Source organism: Phacochoerus africanus, chromosome 3, assembly GCF_016906955.1.
Source record: "Phacochoerus africanus isolate WHEZ1 chromosome 3, ROS_Pafr_v1, whole genome shotgun sequence".
NCBI lineage: Eukaryota > Metazoa > Chordata > Mammalia > Artiodactyla > Suidae > Phacochoerus > Phacochoerus africanus.
Window position 1 is genome coordinate 170,436,388 of NC_062546.1, and position 24,195 is coordinate 170,460,582.

General features: G+C 43.3%; 1 protein-coding gene across 1 annotated transcript; it reads left to right on the forward strand.

The window, feature by feature from the left end:
• Nucleotides 1-585: 585 nt before the first annotated feature.
• On the forward strand, nucleotides 586-23,473 carry CASP8 (caspase 8). The gene is made up of 11 exons (XM_047773227.1): nucleotides 586-838; nucleotides 2,505-2,544; nucleotides 3,076-3,140; nucleotides 8,583-8,920; nucleotides 12,173-12,278; nucleotides 13,113-13,251; nucleotides 13,612-13,656; nucleotides 14,647-14,732; nucleotides 16,749-16,890; nucleotides 20,860-21,361; nucleotides 22,971-23,473. Exons 4-11 carry the CDS (start codon nucleotides 8,616-8,618, stop codon nucleotides 23,104-23,106), a joined length of 1,461 nt encoding a protein of 486 aa, XP_047629183.1. The 5' UTR covers nucleotides 586-838; nucleotides 2,505-2,544; nucleotides 3,076-3,140; nucleotides 8,583-8,615; the 3' UTR covers nucleotides 23,107-23,473.
• The last annotated feature ends 722 nt before the right edge of the window (nucleotides 23,474-24,195 follow it).

Genomic DNA, 24,195 nt, shown 5'->3' on the forward strand with positions numbered 1-24,195 from the left:
GGCTGAGCCAGATCTGCCCCCTTTTCATGCAGTTTCTCCCCACATCCCAGCTAGAGATCTGCTTTGACCCAAGAAGCATTCTAGCCATAAGATACAGGGGACTGGTCCCTGGCTTCAGTGCTGAGGTTTAGACCACAGAACAGGCGGTCAATTCCTTGCCCCAGACCCCTTAGAAGGGAGAATGGCACTTTACTTGCCACAGGAAATTGCAAGCCTGCCTTTAAAAATTACAGGGCTTATTACCACCAAATGTGGTCAGTAGAAATGCACGTCAATCCAGCTTCCTGGTTTTTAGTTTGCAGGCTGATCCTCAGTCATCTCCCTCTTCTGAACGCGTGGAAAATTGGGCATCGGTTCCTTTAAATAAACCTTTTCTGCTGGAGTGAGTCACTTCTCCAGTTTTCTAAATCATGTTGTTTTCCTCATTCTCTCTGTTCAGGAATTTTCTTTCCATCTTACCGAAGACCAGAGTTTGCCCTTCTGCTGGAGGAAGTTTTCACAGGGTGTCCTTTTATCTCGCGATGTTTTAAAGCCTGGTTGAATTTGCTAGTAAAATCTGAGGGTGGCAATGAGAGGAACAGGAAATGAATCCTCTGGGGCAGGCAGCAAAGCCTGCTGGAGTGGTTCGAAAGTAAAAGAAACCTTCTTCCAGGAGGCGTTTCCAACCCCACCCCTTTCCTCTCTGCCGGGTTTCCAGAGTTTTTTTTTTTTTTTTTTTTTTTTTCTCTCAAGTGCCAGGAAGCAGCCTCAGGAATCAGGACTTGTGAAGTTAGGCAGTCTAGGGGTCTTGGCCTCGGGAACTTGGTGACTGTGAGGTTGCCGGGACGGGGTGGAGCAGGTGAGTGCCTGGTACCGAGGTGGCTTCTGGATACCACGTTTCTGGGACTCACTCAAGGGGCCGTGGAATCATTTCTGGGTCCTGCCAGGGCCTCAGATCTCCGAGTGAGTTTCTGTCTGAACCACAGCCACTGGCTTTGCTACTTTTGAACTCCGAGGAATTTCCAGTTCCTCTGCTGCCTCAGGGACACAGTGACTCTCTTTTGCTGGGTTACTTTGGAGACTCCACAAGACTATATACCTACTTATGTTTGTTTTCTTTTCGTTTGGCCTGGGGTACAGGGTTGAGCTACTCATGGGGTCAGATGCCAGTTCCCTGGAGCACTTTGTCAAGAAGCCCCGGGGACAGCCCCCTCCGCTCTGCCGTGTTTTGGGTATTTTCTTTCATCTTCCCACTCCCACCCTGTCTCCTACCCACCTTGCTGGCTCCCAAAGACAACTCTAAATCTTTTGATATGTTTCCCTGAATTGATCTCATATCTTTGCAAACTGTATCATTGTTTTGTGTGTGTACACTACTTTTGGAAGGCAGCTATGTTCACCCCTCTACCACCAACGCCACCGATACACTCCTTTTTTTTAACTGTGTGACCTGGAGCAAGAAGGCAGTTTCTCCGAACCTCTGTTTCCTTATCATTAAATGGGATTAATACTCCCTCATGAGGTGGCCATGGGGATTTAAACGGATAATGACAACCTTAGCCGCTTAGAACCGTGACTGGCTCTAAGTACGTGTTAGCAATTAGTATTACATATTAGAATTATTTGTATTGTGTTCCTATTGCATAGCTTGTTCTATTTCTTTTTTTAAGCAAGCACACTGCGCTACAAGTTCTGCTTTTGGCCAGATCCCACTTGGTAACCACAACTTGCTCTTCCACGATGGACAGGCTGCTCAACCCTATGTAAAGGCTGTGTAAGCACGTGCCCATCAATCCTTAGCCTGATGCAGCTTGCAAACGTTTGCCCATCTGATACGTACAAAGCAGGGAGCTCGTTGCTTTATTTTGCATTTCTCAGCTTCTTCATGAGTCTGAGCATCATTGGTCCACTTTGGCCTTCTGAGTACCCTGTCAGGGAACCCTGTGTTTCTATCCACTGTCCTTCTATAGGGTTTTTTCTTTTTCCCTTGTTGATTTGCAGGAAACCTTGTAACATTCTAGATGTTGCTGCTCTTGTGTCCTGGGAACAGGGACACAAAAGTTTCAGTCTCTGCCTTTGTGATGCTCACAGCTGAGGACAGGAACTAGTCACAAAACAGCGGGACACCAACTGGCTGGATGCTCTGGAGAGTCTCGAGGGAGAGTCAGGAAGACCCTCCTGGCCTAAGAGTTAGCTGTGAAAAGGGCTTCATTCTGTTGGTGTGTTTTCCCTCATAATTCTCAGAGTGGAGTCAGGGTAGCAAAGGGCCACGGCACTTCTCTTCGGCCCTGGGCAGGTGGCTGGGCTCTTTCAGACACCTCATTAATCCTCAGGCATCCGTGAGATGGGTCTCTGCCCTCTGAAAATTTATATTCCATTTGGGAGAAAAAAAAAAAAAAGCAGTTCTGAAGAAGAGAGGTGTTTGATTTTTTTCCCCCTCTGTTTTTATCATCAGAAAACATTTCAACTGACTGACAGCAAAAAGGCAGGGTTAATGTGTATTTTGTTCTCTGTTGTATCTCCAGGCCCCAGACTGTGGTGAGGACCCCAGGATTTGTCTCCTTGGTAAGTTCTGCTGGGAACTTTGCGAGGAAGGACTGTGCTTCTAGAATTTTCTAGGCAGCTGAAAGTGGGACCTGGTGGCCTCCGGGTCACGAGGTGATCGTTGTATTTGAGGGCCAATGGGGAAACCATGAGCGTTTCCGTTGAAGGTCAGCAGAGCCTCTGAGAGCTGTGGTGAGGGGCCTCCGTTTCTAGACCTCCTGGCCACGCAGGAAGGCTCCATGAATTGAAAACATTGATGTCTTCATCACAAATGCAGCAAAATCTGTAAACTCTTGAAAGAAGAGAGTGGTAAACGAGGGTCCAAGGGAAAATGACCTGCCCAAAGCCACACAGCCAGAGCCAAAGGTCAGGTGGCCAGGGTCCCCGCCCAGCCCTGCCTCCTGTTCTTGGGCTCTCTCCTGGAGCTCTAGACGGAGGTGCTGCCTGGAGGCTGGCCTACCTCATTCAGCCTAAGTGACTCAGGAGTTTCGAAAACAGGAAGTTAGTGAGCGGTGCTGTTGGTTCTTTATTCGACTTTTATTCTTGTCGTAGATGGGCCAGGAGAGAAGAGGCCTGTGAAGCGGCTGCCACGGTGAGGATCCCAGGATTTGCCTCCGGTAAGGTCGGATGGGGCTCTGGAGAGGAAAGCCTTTGATTTTAGGGTTTTCTAGGCTTTGAGTGTGGGAGCTGGTGGCCGCAGGGCCCATGGGGAGATCCTTGTATTTGAGGGGATGGGGACCTGGGAGAGGGAGCAGCTCCTCTGAGAGCTGTGGTGAGGGTCCCCAGACCCCAGATCTCCAGGCCCCTCCGGCTTCAGTTGGTCATTCCTGGGTGTTTTTTTTGTTTTGTTTTTGTTTTTTTTCTTGATACTTCAAGCCAATTATGCTGGGCAGATGATCAAATAGAAACCAAAATTTAAATCTCAACTGACTTTCCTGCTATAGTTACCCATCCGCTGATACACAGACCCACCAATATAAACACACGCATCAACAGATACATGCGTGCACACCTAAGAATTCAATTATTTATTTTTTTGAGAAATTGAAGGGGTACAGAACAGTACAGGAATAATATAATGGCAACCACAGACTGGTCATCAGAGACTTGTGCTTGTGAGGTTAAGCATTTGTTGGTGAAGTCACACATCTCTTCGGTTTGGCTAGAAGTTTTGTTGAGGTTTGGACACATTTTCTGGTGTGTGTGATAGCGCCGGCTGGGGCCTGCAGTGGACAGTGTTTGTTTGCAAGGTGGACCTCTGGCAGGTTCTGGGGGAACCCCCAGTTTGGGGCGGCCAGCCTGGGCTTGTGGGAGCGACCACACTATCGCTTGAGTGTTTCGGCCTGACAGCAGCTTTCAAGTACTCTTGAGCGTAGAATGAGATACAGGTTGTTGTCTCAGAAGATTAATGCAAATTTGAGGTTCCTTTTCCCTAGCTTTGAGGTAGTTTCCCAAAGGAGCAAGGGTGCTGCTAGAATGGTGCCCGAAGGATTGTTTGTGATTTGATGAGATTTATTTGCAATTATATTGCGGCATAAAAGGTGATTTAGGTTCTGGGATAAGACGCTGAGGTCTAAATCCAGGCTCCAGCATGTATTGGCTTGGTGTGTAAGGTTCTAATCCTCTCTTGGCATTAGTGGATTTGTTAAAATGTCCTGTTTTCGTATTTTGGGGGTTTCTGTGGTCTTTCCAATTTTTAAATAATTTATAATCTTCAAAAACATTTTGATTATGTGTCTTTCTTCATTAAATTCCTTCACTGGCTTCCAACTGTAATTAGAATGAAATCCAAATCTTCGTGATGTCTGTCATTGAGGCCCTTGAGTGAGATGCTCAAATCTGGGCCTGATGCTTCTCACCAGCTTATTTCCAAAGTGATTTTTCACCATAGCAAAATGAGGGGGTAACAGCAATATCTTCAGAGGATTATAGTAAATGAGACAAGAAAAATACATGGTTATTCTTGTATGGTTATATGTTATAAACACATATATAAGCATTTACGTATATCAAAGTACTTTGGGGTACACATTTATTATAAAAATATTAGGTATGTATTATATAGTACAAATATCTTTATATGGACTTATTATTGAGATATATAATTTAAAGTGAAAGAAAACTTCTGGAGGCCTTTCCATTCCTGCCCATCTCCTCCTCCTTATGCATTATGTATCAAAATATTCAAAGTTTTATGTTCTGCATATGTAGATGTGTGCATATTTTATGCATATATATATATATATATATATATATATATATGAATATGTGAATAAAATTGGAAAAAAAACACCAGGGGTGACCCCCCAGATTATTTCTAAATGGAAAGTTTCTAGGTGGCTTTTCCTTTTCTGTTTAAAGTTCTCCAAGGAACATGTTACTTTTACTGTTTTAGGAGGAGACAAATATAACAATGAATATTCTTTTAAAAATATTACTCTAACAAAGTTTCTAAGTCATGAGCTCATGCGGTAAACCTAGGTCCATAAAAAAGGAAGTGCATTTTTGGTCCTTGTACTGAGGCCAGAACCTAGAGGTGGCCCGTTGTTAACGGTGTAAAATCTAGCGCAGGTGCTCATTCTTCCCAGGCACTACGACCAAAGAGATGTGATCTAAACAAAGGCTGAATCCCATTCCGCAGTATGTTCCAGAAAGCCTGGGTCAGAAAAGAAGCCCCTCTAGTTTTTTTCGCTACTGAGTGTCCATTTTAGTAAGATACAAAAAATCACTTCAAACTGCATGGCCAGGCTATTGCAAGAAAAATGAAACAAGTGAGGTGAACTGGCTACAGAGGACGGACACCAGTTATGTAATAGCCAATGATATCCTGGCCTTGGAAATATATATATATATATATATATAAAATTAATACATGTATAAATCTATCACATACTATCAGAAAATGCTATTGAATATATAACAAGAGCCTTAAGAAGCTTTATTCTTCTTGTCTCAGTAATACTATTTCTACTTATTCTATTTAATTAAATATGCTCTTATCTCAGTATACTACTTCTATTTATTCTAAGCGATTATTCTGTTAACGTAATCAGAGGTATACATGGAGATTCACATTGTAAAATCATCCTAGATATAATCAGAGACTGGTTAGATAAATATTGTCCATTTGTATGATTACAATCTTACAGATTTTAAAATACATGTTGTAGAAAAAATAAAGACATAAAGATGTGTTCATTATCAGAGGAAAAATCCACTTGCCTCTCAGAAATATGGTGTGTTCAAATATGAGGGAACATATAGGTACATAAAATATTTGTTAAGAGAGATAGTAAGATATTAGGTATTTATCTTTGGATGATGGAATTATAGGCAATTTTTATTCACATGTTTATCTTTTCTATATTTTCTAAAATGAATACAAGAAGCATTTTTAGCATCAGAAAAAAATAATTCTGCTGTCATTTGATTCTTTGGTTAATTTTATTCCATAAAATAATGTTTTAACAGTGGTTAGAGCCAGTTAAAAATGGAAGGACACTGGACTTAAAGGTAGTAAACAGAGCTGGGCCCAGTTCAGATTATTTCTAGGTTCATATATTGGAATAAAAATATGTATTTACTTAGAGGTTTTAATTTAAGTACATATGCATTTAGGATAAATAATACATGCAAATGGTACACTTTCACGATGTGCAAAGGGTGTAGAATGAACAGCAAGTCTCTTTCTTGTCCACCCCGGGGCCTCTTCCAACCCTACTCCACCCCCAGGCCTTTAGTTCCTCTCCTCTGAGGCAGCCACTGAAGCAGCTTCCTGTGTGTTTTCATCAAAGATCTGTGAATACGACATGGATGTACTTTCTGAGTTAGGTTTGTCTCTTTCCAGAATTTCCTTATCTTTTGTTTTCTGCTCATGTGTATATATGTGTGTCTGTAATGACAGAAAGTCTCATTGTTTTATCTGTTTCTAAAAAATAAAAAATGAAAAATAGATGCATAATTTTTTTGGTTATATTGCAACTCACTTTTTTCATTGTCATAATAACCTGTCTTGAATATCTATCCAGTTTTATTTCAGAAGATGGGGTGCATTTTCTTAGCTGTTGCATAATGTTCTGTAGTATGATTAGGTTATTTAGCCATTTCTTTATTGGAGGATATTTGGGATGTTTCTAGTTGTTCAAGGTTATATCATGCTGTGGTGGGAGTCCACATACAAACCCTGTTGAGCACACGTGTGTTTCCATAGAGTGCGATTTAAGGAATGAACTTGCTAGTTGGTTCCCTTGAATATCCAGGAGTTTTCGTTTGTTGTTTTTTTTTTTGTTGTTGTTGTTGTTGTTTTGTTTTGTTTTGTTTTGCCTTTTCTAGGGGCTCACCCGCAGCATGTGGAGGTTCCCAGGTTAGGAGTCGAATCAGAGCTGTAGACATGGACCTACAACAGAGCCACAGCAATGTGGGATCTGAGCCGCATCTGCAACCTACACCACAGCTCACAGCAACGCCAGATCCTTAACCCACTGATCAAGGCCAGGGATCGAACCCACAACCTCATGGTTCCTAGTCGGATTCATTAACCACTGCACCGCGACAGGAACTCCTCGTTTGTGGTACTTTGAACACATGCTTTTAGTTGCTGGCTGCACATTTAAGATACCTTTCCTAAATAAAAATATTTTCATGATAATTGGTTGCTTTTGCAGTACATGATGTAGGCTCTGCAGGCTTCATGAATCTAGTGTAAACCAAAATGTATATTTCCAAGACACTGTCCTTCTGCTTTCCTAACCAAGAAAACTTGTCTAAATAATAATGTCGGTTCTAGATTAAAAGGGAGAAAAACATTTTGCCCATAACTCCAAGAAGGAAATAATCAAAGATATGTACAGGATACATGAAAAAACCTCTCAATGCAATATTATTTTTAATAGTAAAGAAATGGAAAATTGCTTAAAATAAATTTTGATATCTCCACATGCTGGAAATTAAGACACACTAAAAACATGCCCAAAAAGAATATTTATGGTAGGGTAAATGTTCATTCTAAATACTAAGTGGGTAAAAACAAAAACAAAAACAAAACCCAGGTGTACATAGTTGGATGTGCAATCCGACTCTAATTTTTATATAAATGCACCTTTGTGTGTATGTGTGTGTGTTGAGGGGGTATATAACAATGATAACTGTGACAATTTTATAATTTATTATATTTTCAATTTTCACCAAAATAACCCCTAGCATTCTATAATCAGGGTTGGAGGAAATTGAAGTGTAATTGATTTACAATATTGTATAAATTTCTGCTATATAGCAAAGCGATTTAGTGATATATGTATATATTATATATGTGCACGCACACACACACACACACACACACACACACACACACACACACACACACAAACTCCTTTTAAAAAATATTCTCTTCCATTATGGGTGATCATAGGACACTGACTATAGTCCTCTGTGCTGTGCAGCAGGGGCTTGTTGATCATCCCGTTCATGTGTAGTCGCTTATGTCTGCGAACCTCAACCTCCTACTCCATCCCTCCAAAGGTGTTTAAAAAAAAAAACACCAAAACTAAAAGCATCAAAGTCTTTTGCACCATTTAAAAAAGTACATTAAAATTTACCTTTATGCTTTCATTTTAACATCAAATGTACGGAATACATGGGTCCTGGCTCACTTGATCACCACCTCAAGTGACAGTCAGAATTTGTGGTTTCATCCAAGAAAATCAGCAAAGGCATGAAGCTTAAAAAGTCAGGAGCCTTAGAGTTCCCATCATGGCGCAGCGGAAATGAATCCGACTAGGAACCATGAGGTTGCGGGTTCGATCCCTGGCCTCGCTCAGTGGGTTAAGGATCCGGCGTTGCTGTGAGCTGTGGTGTAGGTTGCAGATGCAGCTCGGATCTGGTGTTGCCGTGGCTCTGGTGTAGGCTGGCAGCGACAGCTCCGATTCGACCCCTAGCCTGGGAACCTCCATATGCCACTGGTGCGGCCCTAAAAAAAGAAATGCGTGCGCACGCACACACACACACAACAGTAAGTGGTGGTTTTCTTCCTCATCTGAACATAACAATGTGTTTTGACCTAGGTTACAACTACATCCTCCTAACGCTTGAGCAGCATGAATTTCAACAGATGTCTCTATAATATTGGGGAACATTTGGACAGTGATGACCTGGCTTCCCTCAAGTTCCTGAGCCTGGACTACATCCCACATAGGAAGCAGGAACCCATCAAAGATGCTCTGATGTTATTCCAGAGGCTCCAAGAGAAGAGAATGTTGGAGGAAAGCAACTTGTCCTTCTTGAAGGAACTGCTTTTCCGAATGAATAGACTGGATCTTCTGATCAATTACCTGGAAACCAATGAGGAGGAGATGGAGAGTGAGCTTCGGATACCAGGCAGGGCCCAGATCTCTGCCTACAGGTGGGGAGAACGTCCATGGTGTGGACCTGGGAGGTGGGGGTCGAATGAACATATCTTTAGGGGCCTGGCTGAGGCTGTGTGCAGGCTGTGTGTGTGTGGTGTGACTTTGAACACTGCAAAGATGTCCCATCAGGGCCAGAGGAAGAAATTTGGAGGGAGTTTCTGTGGTGGCATATTGGTAACGAACCCAACTAGTATCCATGAGGATGTGGGTTCAATTCCTCGCCTTGCTCAGTGGGTTAAGGATCTGGCATTACCGTGAGCTGTGGTGTAGGTCACAGACGCTGCTCCGATCCCTTGCTGCTGTGACTGTGGTGTAGGCCGACAGCTGCAGCTCCGATTTGACCCCTAGCCCAGGAAGTTCCATAGGCCGTGGGTGCGGCCCTAAAAAAAAAGGAAAAATAAATTTCCATGTTCTTTTAATGATACCAGTCACTGGATTAGGGCCATCCTAATCTGCTGTGACCTCATCTTAACAAGATTACATTCACGGAGACTCTTTTCCCAAATGGAGTCACATTTACACATACTAGGTGGACATGAATTTGGAAGGAGAGTGGGGAAGGTTATTATTCAATCCAGGGTAACTTTGGTTTAATAGAATTGTACAGTCCTTATAATGAAAATCTTTTCATTAAGGCACCAACTAGTCATAAAAAACAATGGCTCCATAATTAGGAAAGCTGGAGGGTCTCGTCTTGTGCCTATGATCTTGGTCTTCTGAAGGTGGCACTCCTGCCATGTGAGCAAGGCCAAGGCAAACTGCCAAAGCAGAGGACATGGGCCTCTGTTAGAGGGTTAAGAGACTCTAACAAGGGCAGGAGCTGTCTGTTAAAATCTTCAAGACAGAACACTAAACCAACTGTAATGGAAAAAATAAAAATCATTAAAAAAAAATCTTTGACGTGTTAGCTTGGGAGCAAAAGGGTCAGCACAGATACAATCTACTGCTTGTTCATCATTGTTGAATATTTTCCAGGAAATGAGAAATATGCTAGTGTGACCATTTTCCAGTTATAAGAAAACACTAGACAATTAAAATTTCAAAGTATCAGAGTTCCCGTTGTGGCTCAGCAGTAACAAACTGACTAGGACCCATGAGGATGCAGGTTCGATCCCTGGCCTCACTCAATGTGTTAAGGATCTGGTGGTGTTGTGAGCTATGGTGTAGGTCACAGACAAGGCTTGGATCCCACATGGCTGTGGCTGTGTCTGTGGCCGGCAACTGTAGCTCCAAGTTCGACCCCTAGCCTGGGAACTTCCATAAACTGCAGGTTTGGCATTAAAAAAAAAATTTCAAATTATCATTGCTACCTATAAAATCATTACCTTATAAACCATCCATGTTTCTTTCTGGACAATGATGGTACAGAAACGTCAGCAAGTGTCAGTAATGCAAGATGTAGAAAGGCAAGATACCTTGTGATAAGGTTAAAAGGGGAGATAGCTTTTGATTGGACCCAATCTTGGCCAAACTGAGAAAACATCACAGAACCACTTCTAGGGCAGAGATTTTCTGAGAAGGATGAAGTGGGTGATAATACTGAGTAACCGCTGCTTCTACACTGCAGTTGATCATTGAACAACATGGGAGTTGGGGGTGAGGACTCCCTGCACAATTGGAAACCCACTTATAACTTAGAGTCCACCCCTGTATCTTAGGTTCCACATTTGCAGATTCAACCAACTGCAGACCATGTGGTACTGTGTTAGGTATTTATTGAAAAAAAAATCCATGTACATATGGACCCACGGACTTCAAACTTATGTTGTTCAAGGGTCGACCATATTTTTATTTTCAGATTTTCATTTTCTAATTTAATTTTGAAGTTAACATGTTTTTGTATTGAAGTTATTTTCCATTATACCATAATAGCAAAAGATTTGCTGCCGTATAAAATATTCCCTTATTCAATCAACAAGCATATCCCAAGAGCCTATCGTATTTTGGGAAATAATAATACCTGCCATGTTTGAACACTTAGTGTGTTGCCAAAGGTTGGTTTAAGGGTTTCAGGTACACTTATTTATGTCATCCTCAACCTCTCCCAGTGGGGTGGATATACTACTATCCACAGTCTACAGATAAAAATGTATAACATGTCTAAAAGCCCACAGCTTGATGGTGGATCAAAGGTTCCAACACCAGGAGCCAGGGCCCCTGCGCTTAAACCCTGTATCTCATGACCTTCTGGGCCTTTAGAAACCAAAAGGGCACTGATTCCACTCTCAGGGAACTCATCATAAACAGACAGTTACAGTGTGTGTTACCCTTCTAGAGACACCCAGGCACAGCGGGCTGAATGTAGCCTTGAGGACAGGCAGGCAGTGCCTGAGCTGTTAGTGGATGAGGGGTTGTCTGGAGGTGCACAATGAAATGGGGGTGTCGGGGGCACAGCATCAAAGGGTAAGGGGCAGAGCAGCTGGTTGGGTTTGGAGAGGAGATGGGGGGACGATGGCGAGAAGTGGCTGGAGAAGAGGTCAGCTCAGCTCAGTTTACAAAAGTCTATTCCAGAGGGATGTGTTTGGCCTTCCTGCTGAAGGCAGTGGCTGGGAGAACATTGACTAGTTTTAATTAAGGAAGTGATGATCTGATTTGCACTCTGACAAGCACAATATCCAAAATCAAAGCCTTTTTCTATTGTAACAAGATCTTGATTTTCGGGAGTTCCTGTCATGGCCCAGTGGTAATGAACCCAACTAGTGTCCATGAGGACGTGGGTTCGAACCCTGGCCTTGCTCCATTAAGGATCCAATGTTGCCATGAGCTGTGGTATAAATTGCGGATGTGGCTTGGATCCCATGTTTCTGTGGTTGTGGTATAGGTCAGCAGCTGCAGCTCCAATTTGACCCCTAACCTGGGGACTTTGACTTCATATGTGGCAGGAGAGGCCCTAAAAAGCCAAAAAAAAAAAAAAAAGTGGGCTAATTGGGCATGAATCAGTAGTCTCAGTGTCAATACACCCCTTTCCAAGGACTAAACCCATAAATCAAATCATTAGCTGGCTTTATTTTATTTTTATTTATCATTTTGGCTGCACTTGCAGCATGCAGAAGTTCCCAGGCCAGGGACTGATCCTGTGTCCCAGCAGTGACCACACCAGATCCTTAACCCACTGAGCCACCAGGGAACTCCCTAGCTAGCTAGCTTTTTAAAGTGAGCCATAGGAAACAAGTGCACTGTGACTCATGCATCAAATGGGAAATTATTGAAGAAAGTAGTTCTAAAAGTGATTCTGTTTCCCACTACAGGGTCATGCTTTTTCAGATTTCCGAAAATGTGACCAGGTCGGAATTGAAGGACTTTAAGTTTTTTTTGAGTCAGGAGATTGCCAAATGTAAACTGGATGATGACATGGTAAGACCTGGTGTCTCACCGAGATTTAGTCCTGAGGGTGAGTCAGCCAGTGGGGACTTCTGAGACCAAAGAGAATGCGAGTCGGTAAAAGTAACCTGAAGTCTCAATTTTTTATTGGGGGAGAACAACGTTATCAGGCATGAGTGCTGTAGATGCATTGCCTTTGTATATTGTAAAGTGCTGCTCATATTAATTTTCAGGAACAAGGCAGGGTCTTGGGAAGCTAGGGTGGGCACTTGGTTTGGAGAAAGTGGCAGTGAAAAAAATGAATCTAAAAGCCAGTATGGGGGCAGTTCCTATTGTGGTGCAGTGGAAATGAATCCGACTAGTATTCGTGAGGATGTGTTTGATTCCTGGCCTCGCTCAGTGGTCCAGGATCTGCTGTTGCCGTGAGCTGTGGTATAGTTCGCAGACACAGCTCAGATCCCCCATCGCTGTGGTGTAGGCCGGCAGCTGGGTAGCTCCGATTTGGCACCTAGCCTGGGAACCTCCATATGCTTTGGGTGGGGCCCTAAAAAGCAAATAAAAAATAAAAAAAAATAATAAAAAAAGCCATAATGGGGAGTTCCAGCTGTGGCTCAGTATCCATGAGGATGTGGGTTCAATCCCTGCCTTTGCTCAGTAGTTTAAGGATCTGACGTTGCTGTGAGCTGTGGTATAGGTCGCAGCCACGGTTCGGAACCCACATTACTGTGTCTGCGGCTACAGATCCAATTCGACCCCTAGCCCGGGGACTTCATATGCCGCAAAAAAAAGACAATAAATAAATAAATAAATAAATAAAAGCCAATATGGTTCCATCCAGTTTTCCAACTTTATATCTCCTCCCTCTAGACCTTGCTTGATATGTTTATAGAGATGGAGAAGAGGGCCATCCTAGGGGAAAGAAATTTGGAGACTCTGAAAAGAATCTGTGAACAAATCAACAAGGCCCTGCTGAAGAAAATCTGTGATTATGAAGAATTAAACAAAGGTAAAAATAACCTGAGGGTGGAGTTCCTGTTGTGACTAGTATCCATGAGGATGCAGGTTCAATCCCTGGCCTCACTCAGTGCGTTAAGGATCTGGCATTCCTGCAAGCTGCAGCATAGATCACAGATACAGCTCGGATCTGGCGTTGTTGTGGCTGTGACGTAGGCCGGCAGCTGCAGCTCTACAGTTCCGAGTGTGGGCACTTCCATACACTGGTGGTGCAGCCCTTAAAAGAAGAAAAAAAACAAAACAAACCTAAGAGCTGTAAATCAGCAAATGGTAGTCATAAATTGATTGAGCCCTCTATGTCACAGCTGTTTCAAATCAAATGTTTGTTTGTTTGTTTGCTTTTAAAATTCAGATCGAAGAATGAGCCTTGAAAGTGCTTCGGATGAATTTTCAAATGGTAATGCTTGGAGATGTTTTCCGGGTTTCTTTAGTTTAATTTACCCCCTGAGAGCTTCACAGACCCAAGAGACCTGCCGTGCTAATAGCAGTGGCTACTTGTTGACACCTTCTCTGCAGGTTGGTAGATGTCGAAGCTGTCAAAAGACAGAGGCCCTGCAGCCCCAAGTTTGAAATGAGGGCAGTTGGTCAGTGATAAGATTTTCACTTACTCTGTGGACTGCATGGATATTATATTTAAGGTGGTTTGTGAATTCTCACTTTCAAAATGAAACGGACAGCACTAACGGCTGGAACCTAGCCAGACCACAGACTGGGACTTGAACCCACATGCCAGGACTTGAACCTGGCCTAAACCCAGATGGAGACTTGAACCCATGTTTTTAAATGAGCACTCACCTGATGTCTGGACTTGTGGAGGTTCAGGTTCTTTATGCCTCCTCACAGAAGGAATTCAGCAAGAGACAAAGGGATAGGCAAGAAATAGATTGATTAGGATGGAACGCTTGTGAGAGATGCAAGCAGGCGGGCAAGAGGGTCTTCCCGGAGGATTAGGTGGGCTACAGTTTTATCATCCAAGGGGAGTGGGGGTTGGAAAAGCCCACCTCTTCCTTTTTGGGAGTAGCAGCTCCTCCTCGGTATCCTGTAAGGTGTGTATTCAAATCAGCAGAAGGGCGGTCCTCAAATTCCTGTCTTGGTCTGAATCTGAACGCAGATCTCCTTCCATCCCCCACCCAATGACCTGAGGCAATTCTGAACTTCCTTCCACGAGCCGAGCAAGCCTGCCTTGCTCTGATGGCTTTTTTGAGCAATTTATTAACTCACGGTGATCTCCCAGCGTCCCCTAGATTTCCCTCTCTATCTATGATTCTTTATTGGGACTTCTATAACTACCCGTGTCTACTCCATCCCTATCAAAAGGGACCTTACGTTGTCCTGAGTGCCATGTCCCTCCTTACCAAAGGAACTTCCCTGCCGTGTCTCTTTCCAGATATGTCTCAACTGGTGATCCAGGAGGGGTCCCTGGGAGAGCTGGCCATGTCGGACTGTCTGGGAGAACAGGACAGTGAATCAGAGGTAACTTCCCGTCTCTTTTTCCCTTTGCGCTGCAGATACTAATTATCAGATTCCTGAGCATTTTTAGCTTCCAGATAAAACTGAACAGCTCTTTGGTTTCCTGTGTATTAAGTTTCTATTTCTATTGGAATAGTTGGAGGACAGAGGGGTAGGGAGCCTCTAACCTCGTCTTTCGGCAGCTGCATCAGCTTTGGGGGGAAAGATGAGCAGGATTGGAAAAAAGTTGTCTTTTTTTTTTTTTTTTTAGCTTGGCATTTAAAAACTGATTCTCCTTCGTGATTAGGTGTAAGCAGCAAAATGCTCATGATCCAAGTGTCTCTATGTTCTCGTCCGGGTGAGCTGGCCCAAGAATTGCCTTTCCAGATATAATCACTTCTGTTTCTACAGCCTTCAACAATTCACCGCATCCTGACTCACCAGTCCATTCACTTCTCTCTGTGGCGGGAAGCAGAGGAAACCCTGTATGCTAGAAGTCTAGTGGGAGACTTTTTTTTTTCTTTCTTCTTTTTTTTTTTTGCCTTTTTGCCTTTTCTAGGGCCACTCCCTTGGCATATGAAAGTTCCCGGGCTAGGGACCCAATCGGAGCTGTAGCCAACCTACCCTGGAGCCACAGCAACACGGGATCCGAGCTGCGTCTGCGACCTACACCACAGCTCACGGCAACGCTGGATCCTTAACCCACTGAGCGAGGCCAGGGATCGAACCCACAACTTCATGGTTCCTAGTTGGATTCGTTGACCACTGAGCCACAATGGGAACTCCCTGTAGTGGGAGACTTCTAATTAAGCTTGAGAGAGTCCATTTATTAGCGGGCTCCTGAGCAAATTACCAGATCTCTCTCAGTCTGAACATCAAGAATTAACCAAAGTCACGCGGCACTTGGTGAACAGTGAAGCACTCTGCAAGTGTCGTGCCCATCCATCAGCTAAGGCTACCGAGTGCAAGAGAGATCATGTAACTTGTCCAAAGTCTTAAGGTTATTAAATAGTAGAGCCAGGAATTTGGCCCCCTAGCCTGGGGCCCTTTTCTCTGCCTCCAGAAACTGCACGGATTTCCCAATAAATGTTAACTACCTTAGTTTAGCACTGAAACAGCCCTGGAAAAGTCAGGAGGTCACCGCCTTTCCTCTGACTGATACTGTCAAGTGCTGGAGTCTAGATACTGTAACCTGTAGCACAGCCAAGACCTGCGACTGGCACATCTCTATCCTCCAGTCCCTGTGATCCTCAGAAGTGGATTAAGCCGTCAGCTTTAAAAATCCTGGGGCCATGTTGTGTGACGGGCAGGCCCTCAGCTATTAGCCCAGAAACCTGGATGAGTTGAGCAGAGAGCCAGGGGGATCACAAGGTCACAAAGTGGCAGCTCAGAGACAGCATGAGGACACCCATGTGTCCAGCAACTCCTGCTCAATTAGAAATATATCCTAGTCCCTGGCATAGATGTCCTCTGCTTTGAGCAGAAAGGAGAATGAATAATACCAACACGGGAGTTCCCGTTGTGGCTCAGTGGGTTAAGAACCCAACATCGTATCCGTGAGGATTCGGGTTTGACCCCTGGCTTTGTTCAGTGGGTTAAGTATCTGGTGTTGCAGCAAGCTGTGGTCATAGATGCAGCTCAGTTCCGGTGCTGCTGTGGCCTAGCCTCAGCTGCAGCTCTACCCCTGGCCCAGGAACTTCCATGTGCCTCAGGTGTGGCTGGAAAAAGAAAAAAAAAAAAATCATACCAATGCAGTGTGATGACAACACTATTCATAAATATGCTCAGGAAGCCTGAGTGTGGGACACTGCTGTTCCACACTAACTGGGGGGCAGAAGTCTGGGGATCTTGGTGGGTGGGAATGAGTGGAAACTAGTTCCTTGGGGGAGCAGTGCCAAGTTGGGGTGGGGCTGTGAAAAGTGCACTCGGATCCCAGTTTAGCTGAGGACATGTCTCCCCTCTTACCCGGGGTTGTTTGTTCACATCTCAAGTGTTGGACCCACAGAGTCAGCTCCTGAGTTGGATTTTTTTGTTTTCCAGGCATCAGAAGCGGTTTACCGAATGAAAAGCAAGCCTCGGGGATACTGTTTGATCTTCAACAATTATGATTTTAGTGTAGCACGGAAGAATATAGCCAGACTTCACAACATTAAGGATAGAAATGGAACAGACTTGGATGCAGGTACAGAAGAACCCAAAAGGGAAGGGAAATATTTCTAACACCTATGTTTTTATCAAAAGGCAAGAATAAGAGCTGAATCAACAGGGCCACAGGTTTTTAAAAAGATAGATAAAAAAACAAAACAAAACAAAAACAGAGTTCCCGTCATGGGACAGCCGAAATGAATCTGACTAGGAACCATGAGGTTTCGGGTTCGATCCCTGGCCTGGCTCAGTGGGTTAAGGATCTGGCTATGAGCTGTGGTGTAGGTCACAGACACAGCTTGGATCCTGCATTGCTGTGGCTGTGGCACAGGCTGGCAGCTGTATTTCTGATTCAGCCCCTAGCCTGGGAACCTCCATGTGCCTCGGGTGTGGCCCTAAAAAGCAAAAAAAAAAAAAAAAAAAAAAGGATATAACCACATTTCCCTGTGGAAGTGAAGAACATTCATATGTATTTTCTAGTTTTCTGCTTTTTTTTAAAAAATAATTTTTAAAATCAAAGTGATGTATATATAAACAAAATATCAAATCTTACTAAGAGGTTTATAAAATGCAATGATAAGCTTTTTTATTTGTTTTTTTTTTGTTTTCTTTTTTGGCCACACTCATGGCACTTGGAAGTTCCTGGGCCAGGGATTGAATCCGAGCTGCAGCTCGACACCAAATCACCACCAAGAGAAATTCCAACAACTTCCTTTTTTTTTTTTGCTGGGGGTGGGGGCACACCAATGGCATATGGAGTTTCCCAGGCTAGGGGTTGAATTGCAGCTGTAGCTGCTGGCCTACACCACAGCCACAGCAACACAGGATCTGAGACGAATCTTTGACCTACACCATAGCTCACGGCAATGCGGATCCTTTAACCCCTTGAGCAAGGCCAGGGATCTAACCTGCGTCCTCATGGATGCTAGTCAGATTCATTAACTGCTGAGCCATGACGGGGAACTCCTCCAGTGAGTTATTTTTAGAATAAAGTTCAGAAAGTTAAGATAGGTTGATTTTATTTGGTATTTTTCTTTTTTTCTTTTTGCCATTTCTTGGGCCGCTCTCGCGGCATATGGAGTTTCCCAGGCTAGGGGTCGAATTGGAGCTGTAGCCGCCAGCCTACGCCAGAGCCACAGCAACGTAGGGTCCGAGCCGTGTCTGCAACCTACACCACAGCTCACGGCAATGCCAAAACCTTGACCCACCGAGCAAGGGCAGGGATCGAACCCGCAACCTCATGGTTCCTAGTCGGATTCATTAACCACTGCGCCACGATGGGAACTCCTATTTGGTATTTTTCTATTTTGGCCACCCTGAGACATATGGAGTTCCCAAGCTAGGGGCCAAGGATCAGATCCAAGCCAAAGTTTCGACTGTGGCAACGATGAATCCTTTAACCCACTGTGTGGGGCTGGGGATTGAACGTGTGTCCTGGTGCTACAGAAATCCTGCCAATCCCATTGTGCCACAGTGGGAACTTCAAGATAGGCTGATTTTATTTTTTTATTTTTTTGTCTTTTTGCCTCTTCTAGGGCCGCTTCCTGCGGCATATGGAGGTTCCCAGGCTAGAGGTCTATCGGAGCTGTAGCCACCGGCCTACGCCAGAGCCACAGCAACATGGGATCCGAGCTGAGCCTGCGACCTACACCACAGCTCACAGCAACGCTGGATCCTCAACCCACTGAGCAAGGCCAGGGACTGAACCCGCAACCTCATGGTTCCTAGTCGGATTCGTTAACCACTGCGCCATGACGGGAACTCCAAGATAGGCTGATTTTAATCACCAGGACTCAATGAATGGTTTCGGTTAACATTTGTTTATTTAAGCAAATCTATTCTAAGGTTTTAAAAAACCCACAGAACTTAAGTTCACTGACTACACCATTCATCACAACCATGTATCTTGTTATTGAAAAATAGGTTTCAGACCTTGATTTTCATTTATTTACTCTTAAATCATTTTTATTAGGGTATTGATTCTATTTCTGATCAAGGGTACAAAGTAGCAAGCAGTATGCAGGATGAGTAAGTTTTGAGATCTAATGTACAGCATGGTGATCAGAGTTAATAATGCTGTATTGAACACTAGAAATATGTGAAGAAAGTCTGTTTCAGGTGCCTTCATTACACACACACACACACACACACACACACACACACAGAGTAACTGAGGAAATATGTTACTAAATTTACTGCAGTAATCATCTCACTATTCATATCATCATGTACATCTTAAAGATATGCTATTTTTTATGGCTGTTTTCCAATAACTTTTATTTTATTTTAATTTTTTTATTTTGCAGCCACCCCTGTGGCAAATGGAAGTTCTTAGACCAGGGATTGAACTTGAGCCAGACCTGCAACCTACACCACAGCTGCAGCAATGCTAGATCCTTAACCCACTGCGGCAGGCCAGGGATCCAACCGGCGCCCCCACAGAGACAAGCTGGATCATTAACCTACTGCACCACAGCAGGAACTCCCCAGTAAATCATTTACAAAAATGGGCACCCATTATGTGTTTGCTAACCCCAGATTTATATGAACTTTATGCTTCCGAGCTTTGGGTCCTCTCCCTTTCAGCCTAGTTCTTAATTTTGATGAAATTGTAGGGGAGGCAAAACCTTAACCTCTACCCACCTTAGATTTATAGGTGAGACTCTTGAAACAAAAAAGAAAAACAATTTATTAAAGCATGCAGTGCTCAAAAGTTACGCTATTTTAATTTAAAACAAAGAATCAGACAGGGAGTCTGAAAATGTTGAGGTTGCCTAGATCTACTAGCATTTGGGGAAAAAAAATAATATTAAGTATGTAGAAAACAAAGCAATGAAAAATAAAGCAATTGCTAATTCCAGGAAAGACAAAAAAATTAATAAGAAAGGATGCATAATTTAAGAATATTGTGTGTACATAGTAGTAGCAATATTTCTATTGCTTTCAGTAGAAGTTGTGAATGTATAAGAGCACCAAGTGCTCATCACCCACAGTGGGAACTCAAAAGTCTAAAATTTATAAATGAATAAATAACAATGTACCCAAATTCATTACAAAATGGAGGCTAACACCAAAAAAAAAAAAAAGTAGTTAAAAGTTGAAAGTGGCTGCCTTCATACTAATGACTAGACAGAACATGACCAAGTAATAGGGAGGAGTAGAGAGGGGATGGCTGTTTTTTTTGGGTAATGACTTTTAGTTCTACTTGACTTTTTAAACATTCATGTCTTGTATTTCGATGAACAGTTTTGAGAAGGTTTAGGATAAAATAAGTATGGATCTTTTATCCAGGAAAAGTTATTTGCACCTTATTTCTGATTATGCAAGTAATACAGTTAGATTTTAGACCGGTTATGTTGTAAGCCTAAATAATAGCTTACCCATCTTGTATACTAGTTGAGAAAAGGCAACAGGCCAGTAATAGCACTCTCCCCTTTCTCATTTGCCTCAGGACTGGAAATGTTTGCAGCTAGTGGCAGTAAACACTAAAAGCTGTGGAGTTCCCTGGTGGCTCAGTGGGTTAAGGATGTGGTGCTGTCACAGCTGTGGCTCAGGTCGCTGCTGTGGTGTAGGTTCAGTCCCTGGCCTGGGAACTTCTACATGCTGAGGGTGTGGCCAAAAAATAAAGTGAATGGAATCCAGCTACTAACATAGACAGGTTTATTCTTTTGTTGTTGTTGTCTTTTTGCCTTTTCTGGGGCCGCACCTGTAGCATATGGAGGTTCCCAGGCTAAGGGGTCTAATTGGAGCTGTAGCTGCCAGCCTACACCACAGCCACAGCAACGCTGGATCCTTAACCCACTGAGCAAGGCCAGGGATCGAATCCGCAACCTCACGGTTCCTAGTTGGATTTGTTAACCACTGAACCACGATGGGAACTCCAGACAGGTTTGTTCTTCAGTTTTCATTCAAATTCTTATCTATCTGATCAATGTTCTCGCTAGTTTTGGGTTATGGTCTGGGAACTTCTGTGGTGTAATGTGACTTTTCTTGTTTCACTTTTCAGCGGCTCTGAGCAAGACCTTTAGTGATCTTCATTTTGAAGTAATACCTTACAAAGACGTCACAGCAAAGGGAATCTGTGATGTTCTGGAATACTACCGAAACTTGGACCATAATGACAAAGACTGCTTTGTCTGCTGCATCCTCTCCCATGGAGACAAGGGCATCATCTACGGCTCCGATGGGAGGGAAGCCCCCATCTATGATCTGACCTCTTATTTCACTGGTTCGAAGTGCCCTTCCCTTCTTGGTAAACCCAAAATTTTTTTTATTCAGGCTTGTCAAGGGGATAAATACCAGAAAGGTATAGCTATTGAGACAGACTCAGAACAGACAGAAGCCTATTTAGAAATGGATTCATCACTTCAGAAGAGATATATCCCAGACGAGGCGGACTTCCTGCTGGGGATGGCCACTGTGAACAACTGTGTTTCTTACCGAAGCACCATGGAGGGGACCTGGTATATCCAATCACTGTGCCAGAGCCTGAAAGAAAGATGTCCCAGGTAATTTTTGTTTCTTCAAACTTGCATTCATCTCGAAGTGTCTGGCTGTGGATCGCCTAGCTGTAATTCTCAGGTCAGTTGCCATGGGGGAGAGACGGCAAGTGTGAGGATCTTGAGTTGACAGATAGAAAAAACTGAGATACTTCCTGAGGAGTTTCTTCTGTTTAGGACCTCATACGACAATCAGGGTGTCATAGCGTTGGCCGCGTCGTAAAGTCATGGAGTCCAGCTCTATCTCTAGGCAGAAACATGACTGAACCAACTCAACTAGTCGGGAAGGCTTCCAAGAAGGCAGTAGCCCATTTCAACATTCAACCTCCTCCAACCCTGTCAAAGCTCTTTAATAGCTAACCAACCTCAAACCCTCTCGTGGAAAGTAAGTGCCAAAGAAAGGAAACCTTTTATATTCCCACGAATTTGGCCGGATTTGAAGCCACGCAAAATGTGGGAAAATATCTTTCCCTCATTTATCGCAGCTGATGTTTCCTTTAACTAAATGATGGCTTTGTGTGGCACAGCTCACCAAATGCACACACACACAACCAGCAGATAAGTAGCAAGGAATCTTCCGCAGGTTGTTTCTAGTTCTACGTCTCATTATGTTATAAGTGTATGAAGAGCAAGAATTGCCCATGGCAGATAAAGGACTGAACCAGAACATCCCCGCTACATTTTCGTTTTACAACAGACCAGGAATCCTGCGAGGTTCCAGGAGGCTAGCAACAGAAGTGAATGAACAGGTTGCCCAACTAAGCTGTTAAGAGAGGCTAGTGAGGGAGTTCCCATCATGGCGCAGTGGTTAACGAATCCGACTAGGAACCATGAGGTTGTGGGTTTGATCCCTGGCCTTGCTCAGTGGGTTAAGGATCCGGCGTTGCTGTGGCTGTGGTGTAGGCCGGCGGCTACAGCTCCGATTAGACACCTAGCCTGGGAGCCTGGGAACTTCCACATGCCTCGGAAGCGGCCCTAGAAAAGGCAAAGAAAAAAGAGAGGCTAGTGAGAAAAGGGTGGGGTGGCTGAAAGAGACATTTGATTTCCACTTGACTAAAGTTTGATGACATCATAGATGAATCCATGGACAAAAACGCCAGTTTGAGGCAGAGAATGTTGGGGGCAGGCGTTGAGACAATGATCCTGAGTAAATCAGAGATAAGTTATTAAGCTCTAAGATATATTCTTTACCTGGAAAGCTGTGGTAGGTCTTGGTTTAGCAACTTTTTTTTTTTGGTCTTTTTGGCTTTTCTAGGGCCATACCCGCGGCCTATGGAGGTTCCCAGGCTAGGGGTCGAATCAGAGCTGTAGCTGCCAGCCTATGCCAGAGCCACAGCAACACTGGATCCGAGCCTCTTCTGCAACCTACACCACAGCTCATGGCAATGCCGGATCCTTAACCCACTGAGCAAGGCCAGGGATCAAACCCTCAACCTCATGGTTCCTAGTTGGATTCGTTAACCACTGAGCCACGACAGGAACTCCTTGGTTTAGCAACTTATCATTTCAAACGCCTAATGTTCGAGGGAAATAACAATCACAGATCACAGCATGTGAAGGGTTTACCAGTTGATTTTTTCCCCTACAGATGATTACAAAGTTATGTTATGTTTTTCAGGGGTGAAGATATTCTTACCATCCTCACCAAGGTGAACTTTGAAGTAAGCAATAAGGATGATAAGAAGAACATGGGCAAACAGATGCCACAACCTACTTTCACCCTGAGAAAAAAACTCTTCTTTCCTCTTAATTAATGCTATTGTTTGATTGCATAACACTATGCTTAATTTATTGAAGGGCTGCTATTTTCCCTATTTTGGTGGGTGGGATAGATTGAAGGAGTAGGGCCGGAGTCATTTTTATGCAAATTCAAAGCTAAATCTTTGACTTTTCAATAGCTAGGCTGTAACAGCTACAGGCATGATTTGAATTATTTTTAATTCGATGAAAAAGTTTAAAAATAAACTAGTAGATACAAACAGTTATATTTTAAAAGATAAAAAGTTTAAAGAAATGTAACATCACAAAGGATCAAAAACAGCGGATGAATGTTCTTCCCACATCTTTCATCTACCTTCAGCCCAGAATAATTCAGTTGAATTCTCTTCAAACTGTTAACTATTTAAAAGAAAAAATTAAGGAAGTCATTCCAAAGTTTTAACCTCAAACACAGAGTTAATGGTAGCACAAAGGAAAAGTTTCCTACTTGAGAGCTCAGAATAAATGAAGGTTTTTAAAATTAAATCAGCAATCATGGGAAAAAAATCCATATTAAATAAAAATAAAATGTTAGGAGAAGGCATTGAGAAAAACCATAATCTCAGTCCCCTCCTGAGGAGGGCTGATTCCTTATTCCTGGTTCAGACTTAATTTCTGCGGACTGGATGTGATTTTATGGGAAAGCATATGAGCTATTCAATGGGTATGCAAGAGGAGAGCCAGCGCGCTCACTCACAGATGACTCTGGAAGCTTGATGTTGACAGTGAGAGAGCCATGGCCCCTGATTGCTGATGTGAGTGTGACCAGCAACCTCAGAAACACATGAGCCTCTGCCTCTGAGCCATGAGAAGACTTTACTTGTCAGTAGGAAAAGACTCCCTGACTCTGTTTAGACTTTGATTTCAAAAGCCTGGCTTTTGAATGATTTTCCTTGTTTAAAATTAGTTGTAAGTATAGCTTTCCGCCCACTTTTAAGAGGACTGATGTTAATAGAGTATTAACTTTATACTTCTGGGACTACTTCCCAAATTATTGTACACACTAATTTACAAATTAAAAAAAAACTAAAAAAAAAATTCTTGCGTTAAAAACTTTAAACGATTCTAAATATTTTATTATTTCT